The sequence below is a fragment of the Vanacampus margaritifer genome, chromosome 16 (assembly GCF_051991255.1).
Source record: "Vanacampus margaritifer isolate UIUO_Vmar chromosome 16, RoL_Vmar_1.0, whole genome shotgun sequence".
Lineage (NCBI taxonomy): Eukaryota > Metazoa > Chordata > Actinopteri > Syngnathiformes > Syngnathidae > Vanacampus > Vanacampus margaritifer.
In genome coordinates, this window is record NC_135447.1 from 5,303,095 (window position 1) to 5,330,075 (window position 26,981).

Sequence of the window (26,981 nt, forward strand, 5' to 3'; positions counted from 1 at the left end):
GTGACGTGAAGCAAACATTTAACACCATCAGGGCGCATGTCATCCAGAGGAGCGCATGGATCTGCCTTTACGCACCAGTGCTACTCTGCTTTTGGATGCTGCGTACTCTGAGACAGGAGCTTGAAGCATCCTAGAAATTGAAGGCGTTTTACATTACACCAATATACGCCATAGTATCTATCAGTGCCAGGCAGAGCGAAAATCCGACGGTTCGTGTCCCGTGCCGGCGAGGGCTACGTTGTTGACGATGGAGCGGTGGAAAGGCAGAGTGGCCCTGGTGACCGGAGCTTCGGTGGGCATTGGAGCGGCTGTGGCCCGGGCACTCGTCCAACAAGGCATGAGGGTGGTCGGCTGTGCCAGAAACGTCGACAAAATCGAGGTATTTCAGTAATATCGGCATCATCAGCTATTAAACAACACGCCAATTGCCCCATAGGACTAGCTAAGTGTAATGCAGGACTGTGTCTAACAAGCTAGCGCACCTAAACCGCTTGCTAACATTAGCTTGGCAACTTCAGCTAACGTTTAGTGACTGGATATGGGCGAAAATTCGTGTATGGGGAGGGGAGTAACGTCCACTGGCATTTTATGCGGCATTTTCAACAAATGAAACATTTTAAAAATACAATTTAATATTATCGTAATTTCTTATATTGCCTATCTATTTATCTATCTATCTATTTATCGTTAGTTTACCTACAGTAAATGAGACAGTAAGATCCTTTATGCGTTTACTTTTAGTGCGAGGTAGCACCCACCCTCAATAAGTGGCATTTGGCACCACACTGCTAATGTGTTCAAGTCTTTGTGAGATCTTTTGGGCGACCTTCTTCAGTGAGGTCACTGGGCAGGGGTGCGGGTAGCTGAGCAGTGACCTTAAATAGGGCTGGCAGGCAATTGGTGTACACTTTTCTGTGATCCTTCAGAACAAGAGATGTCTGCTAACTGTTCCAGTACCAAGTGTTAAAACAATCGATCGTGTCTTCAGGTAGTGTCAAATTGCTTCTCCACACTGTGTGATGTGGTGTCAGGGGGGGGGGGGGGGGATGCTCGGCAGATATGAGCAGGGGGAGTTGTTGGACTGCTCTGATAAAACACGTCTTAGGAGGCGTATTATTCATGGAAGGCACAGTGGACAAGTGTTTCCCATGTCCGACTTACAGTTCTGAGGTTCAAATCTTGGTCTAAGCCTTCCTGTGTGTGACGTTTGCATGTTAGGTTTCTATGTTAGGTTTAAGGCTCTAAATCACTGGTTCTCAGCCCCAGTCCTCGAGTACCCCTATCCAGCCTGTTTTCCATGTCTCCCAAGCCAACACAGCTGAGGATCATTATCAGGCTTCATGCAGAGCTTGCTGATTAGCTGATCATTTGAAACACCTGTGTTGCTTGTGGGAGACATGGAAAACAGGCTGGATAGGGGTACTCGAGGACCGCGGTTGAGAACCACTGCTCTAAATCATATGTGCCAAACTGAAAGCCTGGGGGGCCAGATTTAGCCCACTGGTCTGATTTGGAAGAGCAATAAATCGAGCGACTTTTTCTGGTGTTTTTGTTTTTTTTTGTGACTTATGGAGACTCTTAAGAGCAGATGTTCAACCTTCCACACGGAGACTGAAAATAAATGATGCTAATGATAATCGCTCCCTAAACTGCAGCTCTGCTTATTCTTTTTTTTTTTTTTTTTTCATAAAGCCCCTTCTGTATAGTACGGCTTTAGGCTGCTCACAATTTAGAAAACATCACAACTGCTTGCATACATGTTGAGAAATTGGCAGTTACCAAAAAGTGCTTGGTTGTTTTGTCCCTAAAGATTTTTTTATTCCCAACATTTACAAGTAATACTGTGGATCAAAAGAATGTGACATTTCTGAGGCCAATCTCTCTTTGATTATCAGAATAATATACTCGGGTGATTTGGTCAATTCTTTTGTTTAGGGTAGGCATTTATTCTGTTAATAATAGTGTTTTGTTTCATCTCACAGACATTCTTGCACACCCCCACTAGGCCATAAGGCACTGCACCTTTCTTATCTTGTCAGCCAATAATTAAGCCTCCCTCTGTCTCACACTGTCTTAGTGCTATCAGTGGCGCGTTACAGGTCAACTACACAAGCCGGCACCCTTTGATGTGCATTTGCTGTTTTTAAAGTTGTAGTTTGCTCATCTACGATTGTTAGCAACTGTTGTATTTCACCTGACCAATTATGGTAACGTAAGTAAGGTTAGGTATGTCATTAAAAACATTTGGGGGGGGGGGGGGGGGCTTTAATTTTACAAAAGAAAAGAAAAGCCTGGCGGCCTGCCAGGCTTATGAAGCATTGGGGGAAACCCTGCAATAGGGTCCAGTCCTTTGGCAGTGAGCGAGTGACGCCAAGGGTCAGCAACCTTTCCTGTCAAGGCCCATTTAGGACAATTAAATGAGCAAAAATGTGTCTGGTGCCGTCTTCGTGTTAGTTGAATGTACTGAGGGCCGCAAGCGCTAATTAGGCCTGCACCACAATACAAAAATATGACATTTTTTCTCTACCTTACCTTACCCTACCTTAACTTTGGATTTTTTTTCGGGGGTGGGCAATTTTTCAGACTTCATTTTTTATACTTTTTTTTTGTTTTTTAAAGTATTTTCTGGATATATTATGGTAATTTTCTGCCTCTCTTCTTCCTTTTTTTTGGTGACATTTTATGGCTATTTTTTTGACATTTTTATCCTGGCCTCTTTGCTATAAATTTTCTGACATTTTTGCGCACATTTTATGGTAATTTTCAGGATTTCTTCTTTTGTTTTTAGGCATTTTATAGTTTCTTTTTTTTTCTTAAAATGAAATTTCTGGGCAATTCCAAAGATATTTTATGGTAATTTTCTGCCTTTCTTTCGTTTTTTAATTTTATGGCTAGTTTTTGAACATTTTCTTTTCTGCCTATTTTTTTATTATTATAATTATTAAATTCACTTTTTTGGGGGCAATTTCAGGAACATTTTAGGGTAATTTTAAAAACTTTTTATTATTATCTATCTTTCATCTCTTTCTGACAACTTAAAAATTTGGACGCTGACATTTTTTGATTATTTATTCATTTAAAAAAAATGTAAATCTATAATTAATTTAGCAAATATTTTATCTAAAAAGAAATAACTATTTAAAAATATATATTTCTTCATTTTTTTTTTTTTTAAGATCCACAGGAGAGGGACCAAAAAGCCACATGTGGCTCCAGAGGTGCATACTTTATAAAAACACATTTTAATACATTTAATTGTTGAAGTGTTTGGGAGAGGTAAAAAAAACAAAAAAAAACTAAAGAAAACAATTTTGTATGGTCTCACTATATCACCTGTGGGTCTGGATTGTATCCCCCACTACAGACGTGTGCAAGTTTTTTTCTGCCTGCATTCTCAATCATAAAAAGTAAATGCTTAAGTCTTTCAGTCTTGTCAAGTTGTTTTGTTGACAAACAAACATGTCTCCCACCTTAACATTTGCACAAGCCCGTACATGCTTACAGCGAGTGTGACTTGCGCAATCGACTACTTACCGCCATTCTTACACTAGTCACATGTCCTCTCCTGTCAATAGTTAACTGCCGCATTCTGTCATTGCTTCTGTCATCGTGTACTTGTGTAACCCTCAAACAAGGTCACCGCATTTCAAATTGGAAATATTTCCTCTTGCTTTCTGAAAATAACAGCCATTATTCTAGTGTTGGCTACATTGCAGCCATAGCATCCATAATTGTCCTCTATTAATTATGGGTTAGGAAAGAGTCAGACTAAAGAAGTAAGTATGATGCAATAGCGGTCAATAGCTGGTTGGAATGAATGATCAGTTGCCGTCTCTTCCATTTGATGGCAGCTTTGTTCTTGAAATGTTGCCTATGTGAGATGAGAGACAAAGCCAGTATTGTACTCTCCCTGCTATGTAAACTGGGCTGTAGCTGTGCCAGTGCAAGTGGGGGATGCAAATGTCTGTCACTGGGCAATTGTTCTTGACTTCCTTTTGGTGTGTATTTCTTTCACGAGTACAAATAAAGACATTTCTTGTTCTTACATTATTAGAAGGGAGCAGATGGAACCATGCTGAATGTAGATGCAAATTTTGGTTGCATTTATGTAATTTGGTGCAAACTCGGAAAGAAAAGTTTAGTCTAGCGGCTGTATGGTTGTACTATTTGTAAGACGTTTTCGAGTGGGCGGGGGGCGGGGGGGAGTGAGACGTGTGGTCACCATGGGCTTTCTGCAGGAATGGGGCGATGGGGCTGCATCCAAGTAGCAGCAATACACTTTCACATGAACTCTTTTGAAACCAGTGGAAGAGGGTTGTACAGTACTTTGCTGAAAGACAATTCTAGTCTGTGCTTACAGTGCTTTCTCTGAGCTTTTCAAGTAGCCCAATTGATTGAATTAAAGCACTGCAAAATCACCTCTGCTTTTTTAGTACTCTTTAACTGAAGTGACATTTTAATTTCAACTGGCTGGAGGAATACGTACCGCTCTTCTTTTTATGCTTATTATTGACTCGCCATATTTTACTGATCGGCCAGGACGTGGGGAAGTTCCATGTTTGATAAAACTTTAGTGTCCCACACAATCGTAAATAAAGTACAGTATCTTGTTTCAATTTTTAAACCAATTTAAATAGTGTACAGTAGTGTATATTCGACCAAATACTGGCAGAGAAACAAATATAGTATACTTATTAGGGGTGTGCCAAAAAAAAAATAGATTCTCATTTAGTACGATTCAGAATCGATTTTAAATGTCCCAAAATCGATTTTGTTTAAATTATTTTATACTGTCTTGCCTTTGTCTGTGTGTGCCTTTATTTGGAGCGCTGTTCATGTTGTACCCGGTTTGGCCACTGGGGGACAGCGTGGTTCCACGAGGTCTAATACACTGTTAAGTTGTAGCCACATTAGAGAGTAGAAGGAAAAAGTCACGATCAAGTTACTCCAATCAAAGTCTTTTTTTTTTTCCAGCGTGGAGCCGTTCTTTTGAGTACGATACGATATACGATACGATATACTTTTATTTTCCCCGTGGGGAACTTTTTCCTGGACTCCGTCTAGCTGCAGTTTACAGTAAAGAGAAAACAGAATAGAAAGAGAGTGACGAAAGTGCCGCGAGTAGCACGCTAATTAGGATTAGCGAGACAGTAGATCATTACAAATCCTTGCACATCTATAGATTGAAGCAAAAATCATTGTCAATCAAATCATTTTGAATCAAAAATCGTGCTAAATCCATTCTGAATCGAATCGCAGGCCCCAAAAATCAGAATCGAATCGTGAGACATTCAAAGATTCTCAGCCCTAATACTTATTATTAACTACTTTTTTGGCAGTTGTTATAAAAAATAAAAAAAAAAGATTGTATAAAGCCACAATCTGTATGTTTCCACTTCAAATCCTATTATTGCCCTTCCTGTATTATCTAGTCGCGTCAAAAGGATCATCATTTGTCGGTAGTGTCTTTCATCAGTTGTTCACCGTAATCTGATGGGCTCAACAGTCAAATCAGGCTAGACAGCCCGGTGACCCCTATGAGTTGCCCCCCTTTCTTGTACCACCGCTGTGCTGTCCTCTTTGTGCTTATCACTTTTCAAGGTTTAAGGTTTACTGGCCTTGACACTCCCCGGACGGGCCCCTGCTGCAATAGGTGGGACAATTCCTGTCCTGTCTTGGTGTGGACTCTGCGTTCGCTTGCATGAGGGGACGCCCTGATTTGAGGGAACATGCATGAACTTCACTCGTCCAACCGCAGCATTTGGTACTCCTGTACTTATGACATATGCAATATAATATTGTCTTTACAAAGTTAAGACCTCTACCAAGGTGGGAAAAAAAGTGCAGATTGTTTTTGCCTGCATGTTCCATCCCATCGCTATCTTTAGTATCACTACTGCATGTATGGGCAGTTGCTGGTCCACACAAAAATGGAAAATAATCTCAAAACCAATGCAATGTGCCGTAATAGCATCTTTTTGACCACAATCTGTTTTATTTGGACCCAATGCAAAACCACTATTGACAAACTGATATCTTAAGACAATCGTACCCTTTTCAAACTGGGTGCAAACTGACAATAGAGGGTTGTAAAAAATTAAGTAAAAAGATCAGCATTAAAAATGGTAAAATGGATTTGGCACACCAAATCTTTGTTTTTGTTTGTATGTTTACAAGCAAGCTGCTTAATGGAGAATGACTTAATACATTAGGATTAAAAGGACAGGACTGTACCATTTGCATTCTTGGGCAGGGGGGGGGGGGAATGGTCCCTTTGTGAACAAATGACAATGAGAGGCATTGGATCCCTCTGTCGACATTTTTGCTACTGTTCCCCAAAAATGAGTCGCTAGTCTGTACATGTTTTACGCATCCACATAGTTTCATGGATGTCGGTGTAAATTATTTAATCCTACTAACTAACAAGCAGATAAACCACCACTGATCATTTGGGCAATAGCAGAAGTCATTTTGGATCACTTTCAGTGACACTGACAACAAAATGCTTACTATTGTAGTTTGTAGTGATGTAGAACTGCACGAAACAAACTTGGAGCCGTTTAACATTTTTCTTGTGAAAAGGCCAAAATATCCAAAACTTCCAGAGAACGTCAATCAAAGTATTATTTTTGCAATGGCACAATTATACGCCTCTTTTATCACGACCCATTACATTTGTGTACCTATGTTGTGGCCAATGCGTGCGCATTGGCAGCAGAGAACAAAGGTTTGAGAATTTTGTTTATCTGTAAACATGCACTCTGCAAGGTGACCAGAGGGTTGAGCTCTGTGGGATCCAGTTAGAGTTGAGCTCCCATGAAGTAACGATACGTTCTTGATCTGGGAAGGAAGAGCCACTAGTACATTACAAACTACTTAAGCTCTCTGCTCTAAGGTATCACACATGCCGAATGTTGGAGAAGACTACTGTCAGGCATTGTGCTGGCAGTCAAGCCCACAAATCATATCTTAAGAAGGCACTTTATGAATTTGTGTTTTTTAGCGCAACTGGTATGAGAATCAGTTGCCACTCAATGCCTCAATAAAAATCGCCGTGTTCAGGGCGGAGTCCGCCTTTCACCCCGAGCCACCTGGGATCCAGCCCTCTCATGATCCGTAACATGCGTAACTCTATGGGGGAGTACATTTAAGACCATGATATACATTAAAAAGGTCTAAATGAGCAAGTATTTCCACAAAAAAAATGACAAAAGTACTTCTATCTATCTTGAACAGACTGACAACAAAAATCGCAGAAATATCCCAACCACCTGAGATGGATGAGGCATGTGATGCATGCAGGCTCAACAGGGTGGACTTCAAGCCTCAGCATGTCTCGACTACAAACAAAAGAGGCTTTTTTGTCACATGATTGCCGTGTGAACGTACGAATAAAGGCTCTCATAGTTGACCCGACTGCTGACACAAATCTTCCATTCTGCTTCGCCTCCCTGATTATTATGACTTTGTTTGGGGTAATACAACCTTACCTCAATGGTCGCACCTGTCTGTTATAACACACCTACCTCCCCTATCTCTCAGGTTCAGCCGTATGCACTCCCTTTCACACTGCACTTAGCACAGCACAGCACGCCTTCGACCAACCCTTAAGTGCTGTTTTACGGTGCAAGGGCGTGGATGTTGGTGGCGCACTCCTGATGCGCCCAAATTGAGAATTTTTCAATTCAGGCGCAAGCCAGATGCCGTACCGCGACGTAGTTAAAATAAAACTGTTCTTCATTGAGCTGCAGCTCACAGAATAGCCCTGAACTCCGTGTATCGTCCATTCGCCGCCTTGTAATATGTGCCGCCGCTGCCGCCCAAACTTGATATCGGGTGTAAACGCCTCTACTCGGTATTACTTCATATTCTGTGAATGCCTTTTAAAGTGAGGCTTCGAGATGTTCTAAAAAAGTTCATGTTGTCCCTTGCCCAGACTACCATGAGCTCTTGAGAACACTTAGCCACATAGGGGAGTAATTTAGCCGCTTATCTTCCCATCTTGATTAGACTATGCCAAGCAAAGTGCCATAAAGCAATCTCCTTCAACCTTTAGACCTTTTACTTGCAGCGAATGATAATCACTTAACTATCCACACCGCTGTAAAGCCAACAGTCTACAACTGCTCTTTAACCGCATTACGATATGTTTAACTCTTTGACTGCCAAAAACGTTAAATAACGTTTAGTAAAATCCTAGGGAGGATTGCCAAAGACGTTAAAATACGTTTGTTTCAAAACAGAGGTGAAACTAACCATTTTCTATTGTTGATTACTGAAAAACGGAATAAGGTAGAAACAAACTTTTTTTTCTGATAAAAGATGAGAGTCCAATCTTTCATTTGGTAGGTATGTGTGTTTCCATAGTCCAAACACATAATTTTCTGTGGACCTTGAAAGATCAGTCAAAATGCTTAAATCGGCTGGCACCCACGGCATCCCTTTTCTGAAAACGTCTGGCAGTCAAAGAGTTCAAAAAATATATATATTATTTTTTTTTGTTAGCTTTAGGTAAGGCAGAACTAGTGGCCTGGTGGTTGTGTGATGTCTGCCTCACATTTCTGAAGTTCGGGGTTTCAATCGGCCTTCCTGTGAAGAGTCGGAGCACATTCCTCCTACATTTTTTAAACATACATGTTAGGTTGAGTGTGACTGGTTACTTGTCTATATGTACCCTGAGATTGGCTGGCAACCAGTCCAGTGTGTGGAATGTACCTGTTGTCCAAAGTCAGTTGAGATCTGAGCTCTGTTTTTTTTTTTTTTTTTTACAGTCATTTCTTGCACCGTTTCAAGCACATTAATGACCCGCTTTAATGATGATGAAAATCCTTTATGACATGCAAAATTAGTTTTGTGTGTCTGAGGTCTATGAACTGACCAGCTTGTCATTATTTATAATATTTAGTAGGTCTTCTGCTCCCAGACATTTTCCAGGAAAATGGGGTATTAACTCTGTATTTAGCCCCCTCTGTTATCAAGGGACGGGAGCTCTACTGGGTCTGTTAGAGACAAATGTAATCTCTCCACTCTGTGTTCAGACACTGCCTCTCAATATCGATCTTACTCACCACTTTAAATGTGTCTTCCTCTATACACTTAGATCTCTGCTAATGTTCTTTCCACTTCCTCTAAATGTGTGTGTGTGTGTGCGTGTTTTTTTTAATTCATTTATGCCATTGACGCCCCTTTTAACACAATATTTCTCTTATTAATTGATCAAATTTCTCTGTCAGTAGTAGTCAACAGCTCTGCACATTTTTTACTGGCAAGGTTCCGTCTACATAAATAAAACCAAGCTATCAAAGTTAATTGTGGTACAAAGAGAAATCTAAACCACATGTTTCCCATGCAAAAATTACATGATATATAAAATAAATGTCATCACAGTTTGGATTAATATTTTGGATTAAAGGGGAAGTCAACCCCACAGCCCCACTAGTCTAAATACGGTATTTTGGCTAATGGGTGTTGGTGGAATATGAGTTAAGCATCAAAATCCAGCAGTTTTTATCAATATCAGAAGGCGGCCATTTTGCCACCTGCTGTTGGGTGAAAATGACATCACAGTTGCTCAGGTAACGACCAATCACAGCTCAGCTTCAGAAAACAGGTGAGCAGTGTGATTGGTTGTAGCCAGAGCCCTGAGCAACTGTGATGTCATCTTCAGTTGACAGCATGTGGCAAAATGGCCGCCCCTTGGGATGGATAAAAAAACGGCTAGATTTTGCTGCATAACTCATATTCCACAAATGTATTAATCAGAATGTCATGTTTAGACTAGTGAGGCCACATATAACATATTATTGTCAAGAAATGTTTAAGGTTGACTTGCACTTTATTAAATAACGATAACATTGCATGCACCGCTGACAAAAATGCTGCCATATTTCGAAGAGGGTGTTGCGTGTTAGGTACCACCGATAGTGACAAACAAAAATATTACCAAGTTACAGAAAATCAATCAGCCAATCAATCATCAACTGCATAAAGCCACGTTTTGTTTGATTGAACTCAGCCTGCATAACATTGCATTTAAAATTTGGCATAACGCACCCGAAAAACTGTCCACCGTTGTCACAGTGTGCTGAAGTGACGCAGATGCAAAGAAATGAGGAGTTGAAAGTTGGATTAGCAACATAGAAAATGGATGGATGATTGAAAGCTTGTGATGGCAAACATTAAACTCTTCCCCGAGCCTGAGATTTACACCGTAGGCTTTCTGCTAATCATAAATAATAATAATAAAAAAGGGGGTGAACGTCGGTCTGTGTGTGTATTTTCAGGGCTGCTTTCTTATCCGTAGGACAGCATGCTCCAGTGCCATCGCAGTAGGCGTGGCCAGCCTGAGAGCCAATCCCGGCCGTGGTTATACAGCTGGTGCCCCCAAAGTCGCGCATACACACAGAGATTCACAGCCTGAGACTTCCTGCAGTTGGAGCAGGATCAAAGACGGCCGGGTTGCCCCTCTGCTGAGTGCCTACTTTAACCCTACTAACATAATTTAATTCTCTCGCTCGCAAATGTCTGGCCTGGCCTTCTCTTCTCTCTCTCTCTCTTATGGTCTGCTTACTTGTTTTTGGCCTTCTTGAGCACAACATCACTTTAGGGGGTCCACTTCCTACAGGGGCAAAAGTGACAAAGGTCTCACTCTCTACAGCTGAATCAAGAGTGTTGTCAAGTGTTTTGGCGTTTTCACAGATCTGTTCGGCTAATGCCTCCTCTCTGGATAATCCAGGCTAAACAGCTTAGAGACAGCAAGGAAATCTGCACACTCAAGTGTGGGATGAGGGGTTCAATTATCTATATGGTAGAAAAAAATCAATTATCCATCTATCTAGTGGCGGACTTTTTTTATGGTGTGCTTAGGGATGTCACCATATAAAGCCGGTTAGTAATGTCCACATGAACCAATGAGCTTTGACCTAAAGTTCTACAAGGCAGGTTAAAATCAGTACAATAAAACATTACTGGCCGAACAAGAGATCTAAATCTCAATCCACGGATTCTCTTTTGGATGTCAGAGACGAACGGGGGTGCAAAGCAGTGGAAAATTTCTGGAATGTTTTATGGTACATTTCCACGGGATGTTAAGATGGAGAATGTTGGAACTGGATCATAATCAAGTACAATGTCCAGTTTGTTTTGTCATAAGCAAACATTCATGTAAAAAAATAATTATGCATGCCATTTAATTGGTAGTATCTAATCAAGTTTTCAATATTTTATTAAACGATCAATTATTTCATTGCAGACCAAAAAACATGAATGGTGAGTTAAATATTACTCAACAATTGACTCATCCCATTGTGTTTAAAACATTAACAAAAATGCACTACCCTTTCTAAAAGATAAGAATAGAGCCTAATTCCTTTAAAAAAAAAAAAATCTAGATTCTGCAACTCATCTGTAAATGTGTGTGGTCTCAATAGCCCTGCTGTAAGCAATGTGACAGTATGTGCATTGGATTGAGGAATAGCATAAATATGCAACGGTATTCAAATTTAAATCTTGCTTTAGTTAGGGATTATGGTAAACCCCTGCTTAATATGTGGATCCTATTTTCAATGGCAAACAAAAAATGTAAACTTGACTAATTTTGTTTTTGTAATATAATACAAAAAAACTAAGAAATTACCGATTTATTTTTATTTTATTTTTTTTTAAATCTTTTATAGTCATAAGGTTTGGTAACAAGCTTAAAGAACCACAATCAGTCCGGACCACCAAAGAGATTCTGTCATGCCATTAACTCTTTGACTGCCAGACGTTTTCAGAAAAGGGATGCCGTGGGTGCCAGCCGATTTAAAGCATTTTGACTGATCTTTCAAGGTCCACAGAAAATTATGTGTTTGGACTATGGAAACACACATACTACCAAATGAAAGATTGGACTCTCATCTTTCATCAGAAAAAAAAAGTTTTTTCTACCTTATTCCGTTTTTCAGTAATCAACAATAGAAAATGGTTAGTTTCACCTCTGTTTTGAAACAAACGTCTTTTAACGTCTTTGGCACTCCTCCCTAGGATTTTACTAAACGTTATTTAACGTTTTTGGCAGTCAAAGAGTTATAAATCTATCCATTCATTTTCTATAGCACTTGTCCTCATCAGCATCATTAGCTTAGCCTTAGCGCATATGAAAGCTGGAGTACAGGAAGAAAACCCACGCAAGCATAGGGAGATCATGACAAACTCTAAACTGTTCACCATGCCACTACCCCATTCTAATTATTTCAAAGTCCTCATGGTTGATCAAAGCAAGAGTCTAGTGGGTGCCTGACAAATGCTAAGTGTTTTTCAGGAAGCTACATGCTAACCTGGTTTGGTTACTATGTAGTTGCACCTCCTCTCAGTCTCTCGCCAGTCCCGCCTGCGCCACCTCCTGTCTGACTGGCACCAGCAGCCAGAGATCAGGTGATTGGTGCAGCTGTGCCTGGCAGGCTGGGGGTCCGTGACAGCGTGTTTCAAATCCCACCGTGCTGGACGGACAGCTGACCTGGTTGGATCGTTGCCTGCTCATGCAGCTTCCCAAGCGTGGCACCGCACCAACGTTGCTTTATCGCATCCACTTTTGCTTGAATTGCAATTTGAACCTGAGACCTGCAACATGTACTTTTGATTTGTGTTTTTTTTAGAAGCTGGCAGCAGAATGCCAGAGCGCGGGATACAGCGGCACGCTGATACCGTACAAGTGTGACCTGTCCAACGAGGAGGAGATCCTCTCCATGTTTTCAGCCATCAAGACGCTCCACAAGGGCGTGGACGTGTGCATCAACAATGCCGGGCTGGCCCACAACGAGCCCCTGCTGAGTGGGAAAACAGAGGGCTGGAGGAATATGATCGACGTGGGTGATCCGCACCGTAAACTTACACACAAACCCATTAATGGTTACGCTAAAACAAGATGGAGGGAAATTCTGAAGACATTTTGAATATGGATGCTTGTTTACATGATTGATTGCAGTGGTTGTGCCATTTGAGCGCAGAAACAGGAAGTAGTAAAACGTGTCCAATGTGAGCTCAATTTTTACATTTAGAGTTGAAGAATTAAAGCATTTTCTTTGAGGGGTGGGCAGCAAATGCTTCGTTGGCTCTGAGGAGTAGCCCTGGCACAGCAGAGGCCCACTAATGAAAGCCGGCTCTATTTCTTTTGTTAGACCAAACCATTTGGGCTCACTGAGCTCTTGACCACGAAGGACCCCGTGCTCTAAAGTTTCCAGGGTCCAGCATTCGTAACTCTCGTCCATCTGTCGTCATGGCAGCCCAAATGACCGTGTAGCGCCAGTGTATTATTTTTAGGCTGTGTTTAATCTGCACAATGACCCGATTTGGTCACCTTGCCCAATCTTGCTTCACTGTGGAATTTAACCTTCCGTCCCATCAGTGTCTTTATAGGAGCAGCTCAGGCAGACAAGAAGGACGCAAAGAGCAATTTGTGATGGGCCAACATGGAAAGCAGGCATACAGTAGGCAGATAAAATGAAAATGTATTAGTGCTGTCACTATCTAATCTTTTTTAAACCAATTATCCTATCGATTTTTCCATCGAGAAATTCCCAAAACTTTTTCAATTTTTTCAAATTTTTTTAATCCACTAAAGTTGGACATAAATTGAATTGAGTGGATATAATTTATTATCTTCATTACATATACATTAGTAATTCATTCACTGCTATTGACGGCTATAGACGTCAAAAATTCCTTTTCTACTACTATTTCTATTAGTTTAACATTTTTTTCCCACTTTTGTTAACAAGAGTATGAAAAACTTATTTTTTATTGTATTAGAACAGATATAATATTTGTGATTACTCGTGAGTTAACTAGTGAAGTCATGCAATTAATTACGATAAAAAAATTCTAATCGCCTGACGCCCCTAATTTTTAATAATCTTTTCTTTAAAAAAAAATACAAAAATATTTTTTTTTAAATGAAAATAAAATTTATAAAAAGCAGAAAAAAACAGCATCAGGCGATTAAAATTTGTAATCGTAATTAATCGCAAGACTTCACTAATTAACTCACGATTAATCACAAATTTTATATCTGTTCTAAATGTACAAAAAATAATAATTTCTAGGTTTTCATACTCTTGTTAACAAAATTGAAAAAAAAATGTTAAACTAATAGAAATAGTCAAATGAATTTTTGACGTCTATAGCTGTCAATGGCAGTGAATGAGTTAAACACCAACAAAATTAGCCTATGCTAAACGGTTAGCAATGCCTATTAGCATTAGTGCGCTAGCGATTACCACTGAAAGTAAACAAACACTACCATTTAGTTTACACATACATCATTATAGCTACATTACACATGCAATAGTGTCTTAAAAGTCACTTCTCAGATTCAACAATAATCTATGGGTAACGGTTTGGGGGAAGCTCAATGTGGTATATTGTCTTGAATAAAAACCCATTTAGTCAGTGAGCGTTTATTTTTAAGCAGACAAATAACATCCGCCATCCGGCCACTAGATGGTGCACTAACAGAAGAAAAATGCCACCATTGCAATACTACGTGTGTGCAAAAAAAAAGTCAACCTGTTTTCCCCCCTGCCGTAAAATAGCCCTGTTAAACACAATGCAATGACAAAAGTATTGGGCCACGAGAGAACAAAGGGCCTTCTCCAAACTGTTCCGGCAAATTTGAAAGCATATGGAAGTGCTCAATAGCAGGGCGACAGTCTTATGAGTGAGCATTTTTTTTCTCCACTACTGCCTTCCATTACTGTTCCATCCATTGATAGAAGGATACACTAGTAGAGCAATCTTGTTCCTTGTGAAGCAAAACTGTGCACTAGTTGACATTTGCGCCACTAGTACTTTTGATACATCAAATTTCCCTAAAAAAAAACAAAGGCAGATCATTTTAAAGAAAAACCCATGTATGCCAATACAGCATTTTTCCTTAAAATTGCATGAAATTAATGGCAATTTTCAATTATTCTAGTTTCTGAGTGGTTGGATGGACAATGATCCAAAATGTCTTCCTTAGATAAATAATTGTTCAGGGCAACTCAATTGTCTCCATTGTCTGGTTGGTTGATTATTGATTAGGATGTGTCTCAAGACATATCATTTAACACAGTAAAATTCCATAAATTATATTTCCTCCTCCATTTCATTTGGTGTATATTTCTTACCCACTATTTTAAATGAAGTTCTGTTCATGCTCTGTAGGTGAATGTCCTAGCCTTGTCCATCTGCACCCGAGAGGCTTACAAATCAATGAAGGAGAGGAACGTGGATGACGGTCACATCATCAATATTAATAGGTATAAATATTGAAAAATCCGGCTGCATCTTCTGCCTCGCAGTTCTGAGGTTAAGGGTTCGAATCGTGGCTTCGGCCTTCCTGTGCGGAGTTTGTTATGTTCTCTCTGCGCTTGCGTTATTTTCCTCCAGGTACTCCCGCTTCCCTCATTCCAAATAAAATATACAAGTTGGGTTAATTAAAGACTCCAAATTATCTGTATAACCAAACACCTTGCTAGCCTCTATTAGCAGATATGTTTTGCTTGCTTTTGTATATCCGTTTTAAATCTAATTTTAAAGTGTAGCAAAGAAGTGCAATTGTCATCCACTTTCTATTTGGTATTAGGGTCAAAGGTGAGCTGGAGCCCTCATACCCACATTTACACTTTGCATGTTTTTGGAATGTGAGAGTAGCCAGAGAAAATTCACACGAGTGCAGGGAGAACATTCGTTCATTCCGCACAGGACAGACGGAGTCCAAAATTCGTACCTCGGACGTTACAACTGTAAGGCAGATGTGCTGCTATCCATATAATTGCAATAGCTTGTTATTATTATTATTATTATTATTATACTTAGTTTTTATTATATTTAGCTTTTTTTTTTTAATTCGGTTAGTTTTTAGAGCGGGTTTGTTTTTTTATTTATGTTTTTTTTATAGAAAATGCTCATTTTCGTTAAGGCTTCATTAGTTTCTTGTAAAGTTTTATTTATTTTATATATATGAACTATTTGTGAAGTTTAAAAAGAAAGTCACAATTATTATTGTGTAATAAAGTAGACTACAGTTGCAAAATGGCAGTTAATCAGTACAATAATACCGTACTAGACATTTTCATCATTAATTATTTATTAGTTTGTTTTGTAAACATTAAATGTTTCATTTTCAAAATTTTATTTTGTTTTACTTATGAAATATTTGTTTCAATTTTAGTTTTTTTTTTTTTTAAATTATTTTGTTTGTTTTGTTTTTTTCTTTACTTCATGACTGATTTTTATTCCATGTACAGCACTTTGTATGCAGCGATGGTTGTTTTAAATTGCTTTATAAATAAAGTTGAGTTGAATTGAATAGCTGCAATAAATTTGCTAAGCACCGGCCCACCATGCCGCTACGCGACGTGAACGTGTCACTAAATCTGCGATTCTGCGGTATTGAATTGTTGTTGTCATTTACAACTTTAACTGTACGTTCCTCCTCCTCCTTCCTGTTTACAGTATGTGCGGGCATCGGATGGTCCCGAGTGCTGACAAGCATTTCTACTGTGCCACCAAATATGCGGTGACGGCTCTGACTGAGGGAATAAGGCAAGAACTAAGGGAAGCAAACAGCCACATCAGAGCAACTGTGAGTGTGTCATTTTTGTCATATGGTGAAAAGTGTCAACGCTAAGTTTTATGTGTGTGTGTTTTTTTTCAATAGAAAAAGCTCAATATTATTTCATCAACAAATAACAGTAGTGACTGATATAAATATTCACTATACTACATTACATTACATTAATTCATTTTCAACCTTGTAGTTTCCATATGGCCCCTTAAAACTCTTTGACTGCCAAAAATGTTAAATAACGTTTAGTAAAATCCTATGGAGGAGTGCCAAAGACGTTAAAAGACGTTTGTTTCAAAACAGAGGTGAAACTAACCATTTTCTATTGTTGATTACTCAAAAACGGAATAAGGTAGAAACAAACTTTTTTTCCTGATGAAAGATGAGAGTCCAATCTTTCATTTGGTAGTATGTGTGTTTCCATAGTCAAAACACATACTTTTCTGTGGACCTTGAAAGATCACTCAAAAGATCAGTCAAAATGCTTAAATCGGCTGGCACCCACGGCATCCCTTTTCTGAAAACGTCTGGCAGTCAAAGAGTTAAAAAAAAAAAATTCGAACATTTCTTATTTGATCTTCTTTGCGTTTCCTTTTTGTGTAGTGTATATCCCCCGGGATAGTGGAGACGGAATTTGCCTTCCGTCTTCACAACAATGATCCGGAGAAAGCAGCTGCAGTGTACGAGAGTATGAAAGTAAGCAACAACTTTCCGTTATATTTGCAATTGTAGTACTAATACTTAAACATATTCTCTCTCTCTCTCTCTCTCTCTCTCAAAAACGTGCAGTGTTTAAAAGCAGAAGACATAGCAAGTGCGATCACATTTGTCCTCAGTGCCCCCCCTCATGTCCAGGTAATGTCCTTTTATTTTACTTTGTGTTTTATAATCCACATTTAATGGATCACGTGTTGATTGCGTCATCATTTTGCCCCGCAGATTGGAGATGTGCAGATGAGGCCGGTTGAGCAGGTGTCCTAGCAGGGAAACTTGGTAGCAAGACGTTGCAGGAGGAGCCCAAAAGTCGACAGGCATGTTGACTCATTAGCGACCTCTGCTGAGCACGGGTGGAAGTTGGGTGGGGTAATAAATCAGCGACAGTGGTTGGATGTGGATGAAGTAGGGAGTCGAGGAGGGATGGGAGGTCAGGTGGATGGAAGAAAATGAAGGGTGTGGACTCTAAAACCACAGTGAAAATACTACTGAATGCAGCCACCAGTTGTTTGTCGACTGAGCCGACTCCAAAGTACAACAGGAGTTCATGCTGTGCTATGTGGTCATCTATGTGACCCTAACTTCAGAGGAAGACTATGCTATTGACTGCACATTTTTCCTTTTTTTTTTTTTTTTTTTTTTTAGGTCATATTACATATCTATTTGAAATGAAATGGTAATTTTTCATTTATATTAATTCTTGTATTATTTGTTATAATTATTTGACCTCCTGATTGATGATAGACAGATCTGCTGTTATAGAAAAATAACCGTAGAAAGTACTGCCCCCCCCCCCCACCCCCCTCAACTTTATTTAACTATTTAATATTCTCTAAGGCCTGCCACCTTAACCTATAATATGGACATCACTTATTTTTTTTAATTGAAATCTGTCTGCTTTTAACTCCTTCGTACGTCAAGTCAAAAATGAACAAATACACATACTAAATATAGCTTTTTTTTGTGCATGCATGTGCAATTACTGTAATCCAACAATTGAGTGTGTGTACCGTAATTTCTCGAATATAATGCGCACCCCCAAAATCGCCCTCTCACTGCTGGATTTTCCTTGCACTTAATAGGTCCCACCAAATTGTTCAAAAGGTTAAGTAGAGTATAATTCTTATCTTAATTGATATTGCATTCTTATTTTTTTTAAAACAAAACAGAAAAGCACAGTTGGCGCAACCGGTCGTAGCAGCGGTAGAAATGCAGTCAGGCACAAACGGCACCGGAATGAGTCAAGTTGTTGGTGTACTGTAATAGGCAATTAGTTATTGTTATTTCACCAGCTGGTGTTGCGCTGGCAGCAAGAAGGGGTATGTTTCCAAAATGTTTAAAGGTTACAAATTGGAGGCCGTGTTGTGATAGAAAGTTGGCGGAGTATATCAGGAAACACAATTTAACACATTCGTTCGTGATGACTCTGAAGCCAAACTTTTTTTTTTTTTTTTTTTTTTTTTTTTTTTTGCAAGGGGGACAATTTCTTTGATCACTTTTGTAACATTAGATTTACATATCATGTTTTCACATTTCCTAGGTACCAGTTTACCATCTACACAATGTGAATATATATATTTTTTTCCATTTTCCTTGTACCTATGTATAGTACGCACCATTGATTTTTTTTGATGACATTTTCAGCAACAAAAAAATAAAATGTTATACTCGAGAAATTATAGTAATTTATGTTCAGCACTTTCAATTAACTTCCAATTAATTATTTAAAGGTAGAATTCACAGATGGCATATGGGATTATGTATACAGTATATATACACAATACCATATGTAATTTCAGTAGAAAGTTCTGAAATACTTAACAGCTGTTGCCTGCCTATTCTGTATGTAAACTAGACAGTGTCAATGCCTATACTGTATAAGACTCTAATCGTTGTACTCTGTTCATGTAAAGTGTAAATAAAACGTATTACATGTGAACGCTTTTATTACACTTTACATGACATAAGAGCAGCATGACCTGCGTACCTGATGCCAATCAGCCTTCTATCATTGTAATCAGCAACATTGCATTTGACCTAATAAATGAGTCACCCACACTGAGTATGTCCACGGTGGTTTATTTATCATTCAGGAAGGGACGTCACAATATATAAAACGGTCTATTCATGAAAGTGTCTGCTCTAGAACTGCGATTATTTCAAACAATATCATCATCGCATACGGTACAGTACAACTATTTACACTCATCCATGCAGTTGCATGTGCTATGACAATTTGCTCAACAAAAAAAAATGACCAAAGCAAATAAATCTCGTTAACTGGCCTCATTTGACAATCTGTGTTGTAGACCGACGGCGGTGCTGATGACGGCCACGGATGGGTATCGATCACTTTCTCTTCTTTCATAGTACGGCATGTTGGATTTGTTATTCAGGGCGTATGGTGTGATGGACAGCTTCAGTTTCTGTGGAGGAGCGTACCAAAACGTTATAACATGATGTTTTACATTCTGTGCGTACAACACTGTGCTAGTTCAATTTGCTCTTTGAATGATCATTCATTTATGAAAAAAAAAAAAAACACCACGATGAGGATTTTGATCCTAAAATTCAATTATACACAATTGTTTAAATGTATATGTTGGAAAAAAAAAAACAGGAAGTGTTTCAAACGGCATTACAACGACATTATTGAATGGCTCAATCCTCGAGAATCCTGCATGTTACGCCTACAGAAAGCGATGTCTTTAGGTTCATTTTATAAGATACATATTGGGCATGATTATTGATGTATATTTAAAAATAATAATAATAATGATTTGTTTACGCTAAACACAGGGATCAGTGTTTCAAACGGCATTACAACGACATTCTTGAATGGCTCAATCCTTGAGAATCCTGCATGTTACGCCTACAGAAAGCGATGTCTTTAGGTTCATTTTATAACATACATATTGGGCATGGTTATTGATGTATATTTAAAAATAATAATAATAATGATTTGTTTACTCTAAACACAGGGATCAGTGTTTCAAACGGCATTACAACGACATTATTGAATGGCTCAATCCTCGAGAATCCTGCATGTTACGCCTACAGAAAGCGATGGCTTTAGGTTCATTTTATAAGATACATATTGGGCATGATTATTGATGTATATTTAAAAATAATAATAATAATAATGATTTGTTTACGCTAAACACAGGGATCAGTGTTTCAAACGGCATTACAACGACATTATTGAATGGCTCAATCCTCGAGAATCCTGCATGTTACGCCTACAGAAAGCGATGTCTTTAGGTTCATTTTATAAGATACATATTGGGCATGATTATTGATGTATATTTAAAAATAATAATAATAATGATTTGTTTACGCTAAACACAGGGATCAGTGTTTCAAACGGCATTACAACGACATTCTTGAATGGCTCAATCCTTGAGAATCCTGCATGTTACGCCTACAGAAAGCGATGTCTTTAGGTTCATTTTATAACATACATATTGGGCATGGTTATTGATGTATATTTAAAAATAATAATAATAATGATTTGTTTACTCTAAACACAGGGATCAGTGTTTCAAACGGCATTACAACGACATTATTGAATGGCTCAATCCTCGAGAATCCTGCATGTTACGCCTACAGAAAGCGATGGCTTTAGGTTCATTTTATAAGATACATATTGGGCATGATTATTGATGTATATTTAAAAATAATAATAATAATAATGATTTGTTTACGCTAAACACAGGGATCAGTGTTTCAAACGGCATTACAACGACATTATTGAATGGCTCAATCCTCGAGAATCCTGCATGTTATGCCTACAGAAAGCGATGTCTTTAGGTTCATTTTATAACATACATATTGGGCATGATTATTGATGTATATTTAAAAAAATAATAATAATGATTTGTTTACGCTAAACACAGGGATCGGTACACTGTCTTATCCATTGCTCTTCTTGCTCTCAACATAATATATTTTTTAATGCGTTTTTATTTTAACGTGTATTTAAAGACCTTAAAAAAATAAGGGCAATAAATGCTATTATGAATGCCTATGAAATATTTAAATACGGGGGTTTCTAAGGGTGTTTTACTGTATGCTGTAAATACATTTACATCACCTGCACAAATGAGCCAGGCAGCACCCACAATGTGTGAATGATGCCCAGCGGAATCCAAATGATGGACGCCAAGGCAATGACCCAGCCAATTCCTTGAGCCCAGGGAGGGAAGACGTAGACTTCGTAGCGAGCCGGTTTGAACTGGATAATGGAAAATATGAGGATAACCTGCCCCAGCACCCCCCGAAAAAAAGAATCTCATTGAGTATGGCCCGTTCTCCCGAGTGACATGGTACGATCTGCTAACTTACAGTGATGAGAAAAGGAGCAATGATTTGCCAACACAGTCTGAAGAAGATGTTAGGCCTTTTTCCTGTCATCTCTTCAAGGTTGTCAGATAACCGACTCACACCTAAACATATGAATAGACAGCTAAATACAAGAACAAACACAGGAGCATCTCGATAAATGTGAATTTTGTGGAAGTTATTTCTATATCGTTTTTATATTATTTCTATATAGTGGTGCTTGAGATGCATGTTTAATTCAACTAAATCATCTTCTAGCATTCCACAAAGAAAAAAATATATTTTTAAAATGTTATAGTGAGGAAATCATATGGTAATGACATAAATAAAATTAACTATTATTAGAACTGTTGATGCATCAATTGAATGTCTTCTGTGCTACGCTTTCTGGTGGGCCTTTCTTGGCCACATGGGGCAGTATAAAGCAAACAAGACATACTGTTCATTGAGACGTCTCAACTCCTCGCTGCTCATCGGTGTATTATTAATTAGTCTTTTTTTGTGTGTGCAAAATATAAAGAATATATGACTGAGTGCTGTTACTTTGTCTGTCTACATGTGTTGAAGCAGAGTGTGTTCAATCCATTTGTAAAAGGGTTATGGCACCACAACACAACATAGGCTACTGTGGATGCTATTTAACGTTAGCATTAAGCTAGCAGACTGAAAGGCTAATATACTGTAGGTGGTTGTTTTAAATACCATTTTTAATAGTCTCTGGTTTATGTTTAGTTTGGCAGTAAACTTCGACTGGGAGTGCCAATAAACTGCTTGAAACTTCTTCTTTTTTGTGAGGAGTTCAGATACAGATAGATGCTATTTAACATTAACATTAGCATTAAGCCAGCAGACTGAAAGGCTAATATATGTGGTTGTTTTACATAGGTGTAATTTAAGGCTTGATACCTCTTTCTTTTTTTCTTTTTTGTGTGTGTGATGCTTAGTGTAAAGTGAGTTGAGTTCGGATACAGATTCATTAAACAGATACTTTGCATAGAAATATAATGTAAATGTTTGAAAATAATTAGCATTATTTTTTATGTACTGCATATTGCAATGTTTTGAGATGGTGAAGTTTGGGTTTTCATTAGCTGTTCACTATCATAATTTTTTTTTTTTTTTAATAAAAAGAAAGAAAAATGTATCTCACCCTTTGTATTAAGTCTAAATTAATGTATGAGTTGGACTTTATTAAATGAGCCACTGAGATGAATAGTTTTGCACAATATCCTATTATATTGCGATAGCAAAGCAAATGCAATTGAATTTGCTGTTCTACTCACCATAAAGCCAGCAAATGCCTATAACCTCAAAGAATGCAAGGAACATGATGGACACGATGGCAGTGTAATGATCCATCAGCTGGAAAACATAAATCCCCGCCTGCAAAGATATTCACACTCCGTAAACTATAATCGTGAATTTAGCACATGCATGAAAGGACAGCTTTTTACCTGCGTCACATTGGAAATTCCAAGAAGACATGCGATTCCACAAACCACAAGAACTAACAGCTCTTTCTTCTTGAAGAACTTCAGCAGATGCTGATTGGACTGATCCATCAGACTGGTCACCATCACTTCAACCATGGCAAACTGGACAAATGGAAATGGAAGGCATTGAGTGACTGCTGTTGTTTTTCACGTGTATTTGGAGTATAGGCTACCTCGCTATCGATTCCCAGGCAAAGCAGCATGCAGAAGAACAGCACAGCCCACAGTTGAGGTATTGGCATGCTGGCAATTGCTTGTGGGTAAACGACATACACGAGTCCTGGACCTAGATAACAAGTCATCAAGGTGTGAATAGTTCTTTGCGATTGCCGAATTTGCTTCTTACCATCCACAGCCAACTGGGCCACAGGAATATCCTGCAGGTGCGACATGTACCCGAAAGCAGAGAATATGACAAAGCCTGACAAAATACTGGTGAGGGAATTGACAATGGATATTGTCAGTGTGTCCCTGTGTGAGAAGAGAGAAAACATATTTACGCCGTATCTGTTTAAATGTCACACGAGGATGCAAAGGGTTGGTGAGCGGGTGCTTTTACTTAATAATGTTGTTGTTGAAAGTGTTATAACTGGACATGGACATGAGGAAACCGAACCCTATTCCAATGGAGTTGAAGATCTGGGCTGCGGCGTTCACCCAAACCTGAAAGCGGACAAAAACAATGCACTGAAAATGTATTGGTTCCTCAGAAACATGTATAGAAAATCAAAGTGCTGTACATAAATACAAATCAAGCATAAAACACAACAACAACTTCAAAATATTTTTTTTTTTCTCCCTCACCTCCACTGAGAGCAGCATGTCCCATTCTGGGACAATAAAGAAGGTTATACCCTTTATTGCTCCAGGAAGCTGCACGTTATTGACCAGCAGTGCAATGAGGATGACGTACGGGAGCAGCGCTGTGAAGTACACCACCTGTACGCAAAAAACAAGAAAGTATTGAAAGAAAAGTCGTTATTCACCTCACCCCTGTGTCTTGGACGCTCACCTTGCCTGTGGATTTGGTCCCCTTGAAGATGCAAAGATAGATGAGGATCCAAGCCAGCATGAGAATAAGGAAAAGGTCCCACAGTACCACTCCGGCCTCCTCGATTCCGCCTGTTTGCTGCAGCATTTTATATCTTCAAAGGAAGATGCATGTCAATATACATTTATTAGGGGTGTCAAAATGAGTGCGTTAATTTTGAGTTGATTCAAAGTTCCTTTAACAGAACAAATTTTTTTTTTAATTAAAAAAAAATATTTGTGTTAAAGGTGCATTGTGCAGTTTAAAAAAGTAATATCAAAGCTTTTTCTACATCATGCATGCTTCACCAATGCCCAGATGAGTACGAAGAGCCCTGACTGATTTACTCTGACTGCACCTATCAGCTTTTATCTTCCCTTTAGAGTTGAGTCCGTGGACCCTCACACTCCACAGTTTCTCTGGGGAGGGGGGAGGGGCGGCGGAGTTCAACTGTGGCTGTCGCTTTAAGATCGTGCACGTACTCGCACCATTAACGAGCCTGGCACACATGTTGCAGTTACGCTTTGGGCCAGAGGTGGCAGTCGCGAGTAAAAAAAAGTGACAAGCTGCACAAAGATCCTTTAACAAGAGTATGAAAACCTAGGGGGAAAAATATTTTATTGTACATTTTATTGTACATTTAGAACAGATCTAAAAATTTTGATTAACCATCCGTTAACTACTGAAGTCATGCGATTAATTAGCATTAAAAAATGTAATCACATGACACCCCTAATATATATATATATATATATATATGCCTTCCAGGCACTAATTGTATGTATGTACAGTATGTAATGGCCCCAGGTGGCTCCAGAAAAAGCATCATTATGTCTATTTAATTGAATAAAAAAAAAATAATAATAATAATAATAATAATAGTAATTACAGTGTCAAAAACGGTTTTATTCTTCAGATTGTATTTAATTATGTCAAAATCCCATTACAATTTTTGGGGAACGGATTAATGGTATTTCTATTCATTTCAATGGGGAAAGATGATTTAAGATGTGTTTTGGGTTATGAATGTGTCCTTTTAGTTAATTAAATCAGTTTTTATTATTTATTCTTTAGATTTTTGTTTTTTTAGGTCCAAAATTTTGCAATAGCCGTCACAAGTATCAGTTTGTATTTATTTGGTTTATGCATGCATCTGCATGTAATAGGAGGTGACTAATGTTTACAATGGCTTTACCTTTACCTTGAGAGTTTTCCACCTCTCCTATCATTTTCACTGATATCGTTCACATGGCTAACGTGATAAGCTTACATTGACAAAAGGCTCAAACGACTTTCCATACAAGTACTACCCAGTAAAACATACTTGAAGAACTCCTGACTGGCGGTGGACGAGTGGCTGCCATTTTTGGCATGATTGGTACAGTTTGGTGTGTTCCACGTGTTGTTGCAACCCTGCCAGGGCAGCGGTGCTTGGAAGGAGCTGAACAGGTAGTAGAGGGCCCAAGTAATGACCACGTTGTAGTACGTGCACATGATGAAGGATATGGCCACGGATGCTATTCCGACACCTGTGCGAAAGAAATACGGATTCCGTTAAAAATAAATATATAAATAAATAACCAAACACACCTTTAAAAAGTGGGCAGAGTTGAGCAAGAGCATGGACAGGCCCTCTTTTTGTGTATTGTCCAACAGTCAACTCCATATGGAGCAGGGGGATCCCCAGCACAACCAGCATAAGAAGGTATGGTACCAGAAAAGCACCTGCAGGGAAATGATTGCAGTTCACACCTGGACGGAAATGCACCTGCACCTGTATACCAATCTACAAAAGTGAAGAACAAACAATCATTTCACCAACGACAGACACAGACCAGTGCCACTCTGTCCAAATATCTCAAAGATCTTGACACATTATTTGCACACAGACTTGACAAAACATGTTCTTTTTCGTGTAAACCAATGTGGCAGTCATGAGAATGTTAGGAATTTACTTTAAAAAAAAAAAACATTTCACTCTATTGATCATTTTAAAATAATAAATTAAAGAGATATGTCATACAAGTGGACGAAAAGTTACTTGGATGACAACATCACTATTTACAATTTAATAATGACAACTCAAATCAATTAAAGATCCCTTTGGGGTGCCCCAAGGATCTGTGCTGGATCCCATTTATTTATACGATAATATCTGCAATGTTCCCAAAGTCTTCAACTACAGTTTGTCTTATTTGCTGATGACAGCTCAGTGGGGAAAAAAACAAAACAGCTTCTGATAAGAAAATGATTTAAAAACATTGAAAAACTGGTTCAACATTGCACTAATTAACTTTTTTTTTTTTTTTTGGGCACTTGACAGAAAAACAAGCAAAACGCATGATCAATTCTACTATGATAGAAAAGTGTACAAGAATAAATTTCAACCAATCAGTATTTTTAAGCCAATTTTTTTAAGCAGAGTAGAAGAATAAAATATTCTGTTCTGTCTTGATTTGTTTAGTATATGTTCCATAAAAACATTTATTTTCTTAAATCATGCATTTAAAAAAAATATTTTTTAAAAATGTCATTTTAACAGTCTGGGATAGTTTCTTATCTTTTCTTTGTCAATGTAAAACCAATGTCCTTAACTGCGCATGCTTGTCCAGCCAGAGATTTCAAACTATAATACAATGATTTGATCTTTAAAAAATAAAAAAAATACATTAGCAAAGGTGTGCAAATAATGGCACGAGGGCCTCATATGGCCCGCTCCATTCATTTAACTGGCCTACTAAGCATTTGCATAATCAAGAATTCTGTAATATTTGTTCCATTATTAAGCCATTTCCCACCCATTCCAAAAATCATT

General features: G+C 38.5%; 2 protein-coding genes and 1 long non-coding RNA gene across 8 annotated transcripts in view; 1 reads left to right on the top strand and 2 right to left on the bottom strand.

Moving 5' to 3' along the window:
* dhrs11a (dehydrogenase/reductase 11a) lies at positions 1-20,113 on the top strand. 2 transcript variants are annotated; one of them, XR_013288514.1, is made up of 8 exons: positions 1-379; positions 12,636-12,845; positions 15,184-15,278; positions 16,477-16,606; positions 17,192-17,284; positions 17,378-17,443; positions 17,528-17,619; positions 19,612-20,113. XR_013288514.1 is itself a non-coding variant. In XM_077545819.1 (7 exons), the coding sequence occupies exons 1-7, from the start codon at positions 248-250 to the stop codon at positions 17,567-17,569; spliced, it is 768 nt and encodes a 255-aa protein (XP_077401945.1). In that variant the 5' UTR covers positions 1-247; the 3' UTR covers positions 17,570-19,364. The 2 variants fall into 2 exon arrangements, 1 of the variants encoding a protein (XP_077401945.1); XM_077545819.1 differs by lacking the exon at positions 19,612-20,113 and having other exon boundaries at positions 17,528-19,364.
* Positions 6,398-8,744, bottom strand: LOC144035822 (uncharacterized). Its single transcript, XR_013288515.1, has 3 exons — positions 8,716-8,744; positions 8,558-8,615; positions 6,398-6,840 (listed from the first exon to the last, which is right to left on the bottom strand). It is a non-coding gene; the product is annotated as an uncharacterized LOC144035822 (long non-coding RNA).
* The window catches only part of LOC144035819 (sodium- and chloride-dependent GABA transporter ine), a 13,072-nt gene continuing 5,525 nt past the window's right edge, over positions 19,435-26,981 (bottom strand). For 4 of the 5 annotated variants that reach the window (XM_077545811.1, XM_077545813.1, XM_077545812.1 and 1 more), the window contains 12 exons: positions 25,757-25,891; positions 25,491-25,695; positions 24,149-24,281; positions 23,941-24,075; positions 23,696-23,799; positions 23,483-23,607; positions 23,310-23,422; positions 23,098-23,238; positions 22,927-23,026; positions 21,647-21,747; positions 21,396-21,563; positions 19,435-19,728 (listed from right to left, as the gene is read on the bottom strand). In XM_077545811.1, coding sequence (XP_077401937.1) covers positions 19,579-19,728; positions 21,396-21,563; positions 21,647-21,747; positions 22,927-23,026; positions 23,098-23,238; positions 23,310-23,422; positions 23,483-23,607; positions 23,696-23,799; positions 23,941-24,075; positions 24,149-24,281; positions 25,491-25,695; positions 25,757-25,891 — 1,610 coding nt within the window. In that variant the 3' untranslated portion in view covers positions 19,435-19,578. The remainder of the gene's footprint in view (positions 19,729-21,395; positions 21,564-21,646; positions 21,748-22,926; positions 23,027-23,097; positions 23,239-23,309; positions 23,423-23,482; positions 23,608-23,695; positions 23,800-23,940; positions 24,076-24,148; positions 24,282-25,490; positions 25,696-25,756; positions 25,892-26,981) is intronic. The other variant, XM_077545814.1, reaches the window with a different exon arrangement.

Bases quoted from the DNA above. Each gene is read 5' to 3' on its own strand.
- dhrs11a (XM_077545819.1), top strand. From the start codon at position 248: ATGGAGCGGTGGAAAGGCAGAGTGGCCCTGGTGACCGGAGCTTCGGTG. The intron at 15,279-16,476 runs GTATAAATATTG...TCCTGTTTACAG, and splicing joins CACATCATCAATATTAATAG to TATGTGCGGGCATCGGATGG. The intron at 16,607-17,191 runs GTGAGTGTGTCA...CTTTTTGTGTAG, and splicing joins ACAGCCACATCAGAGCAACT to TGTATATCCCCCGGGATAGT.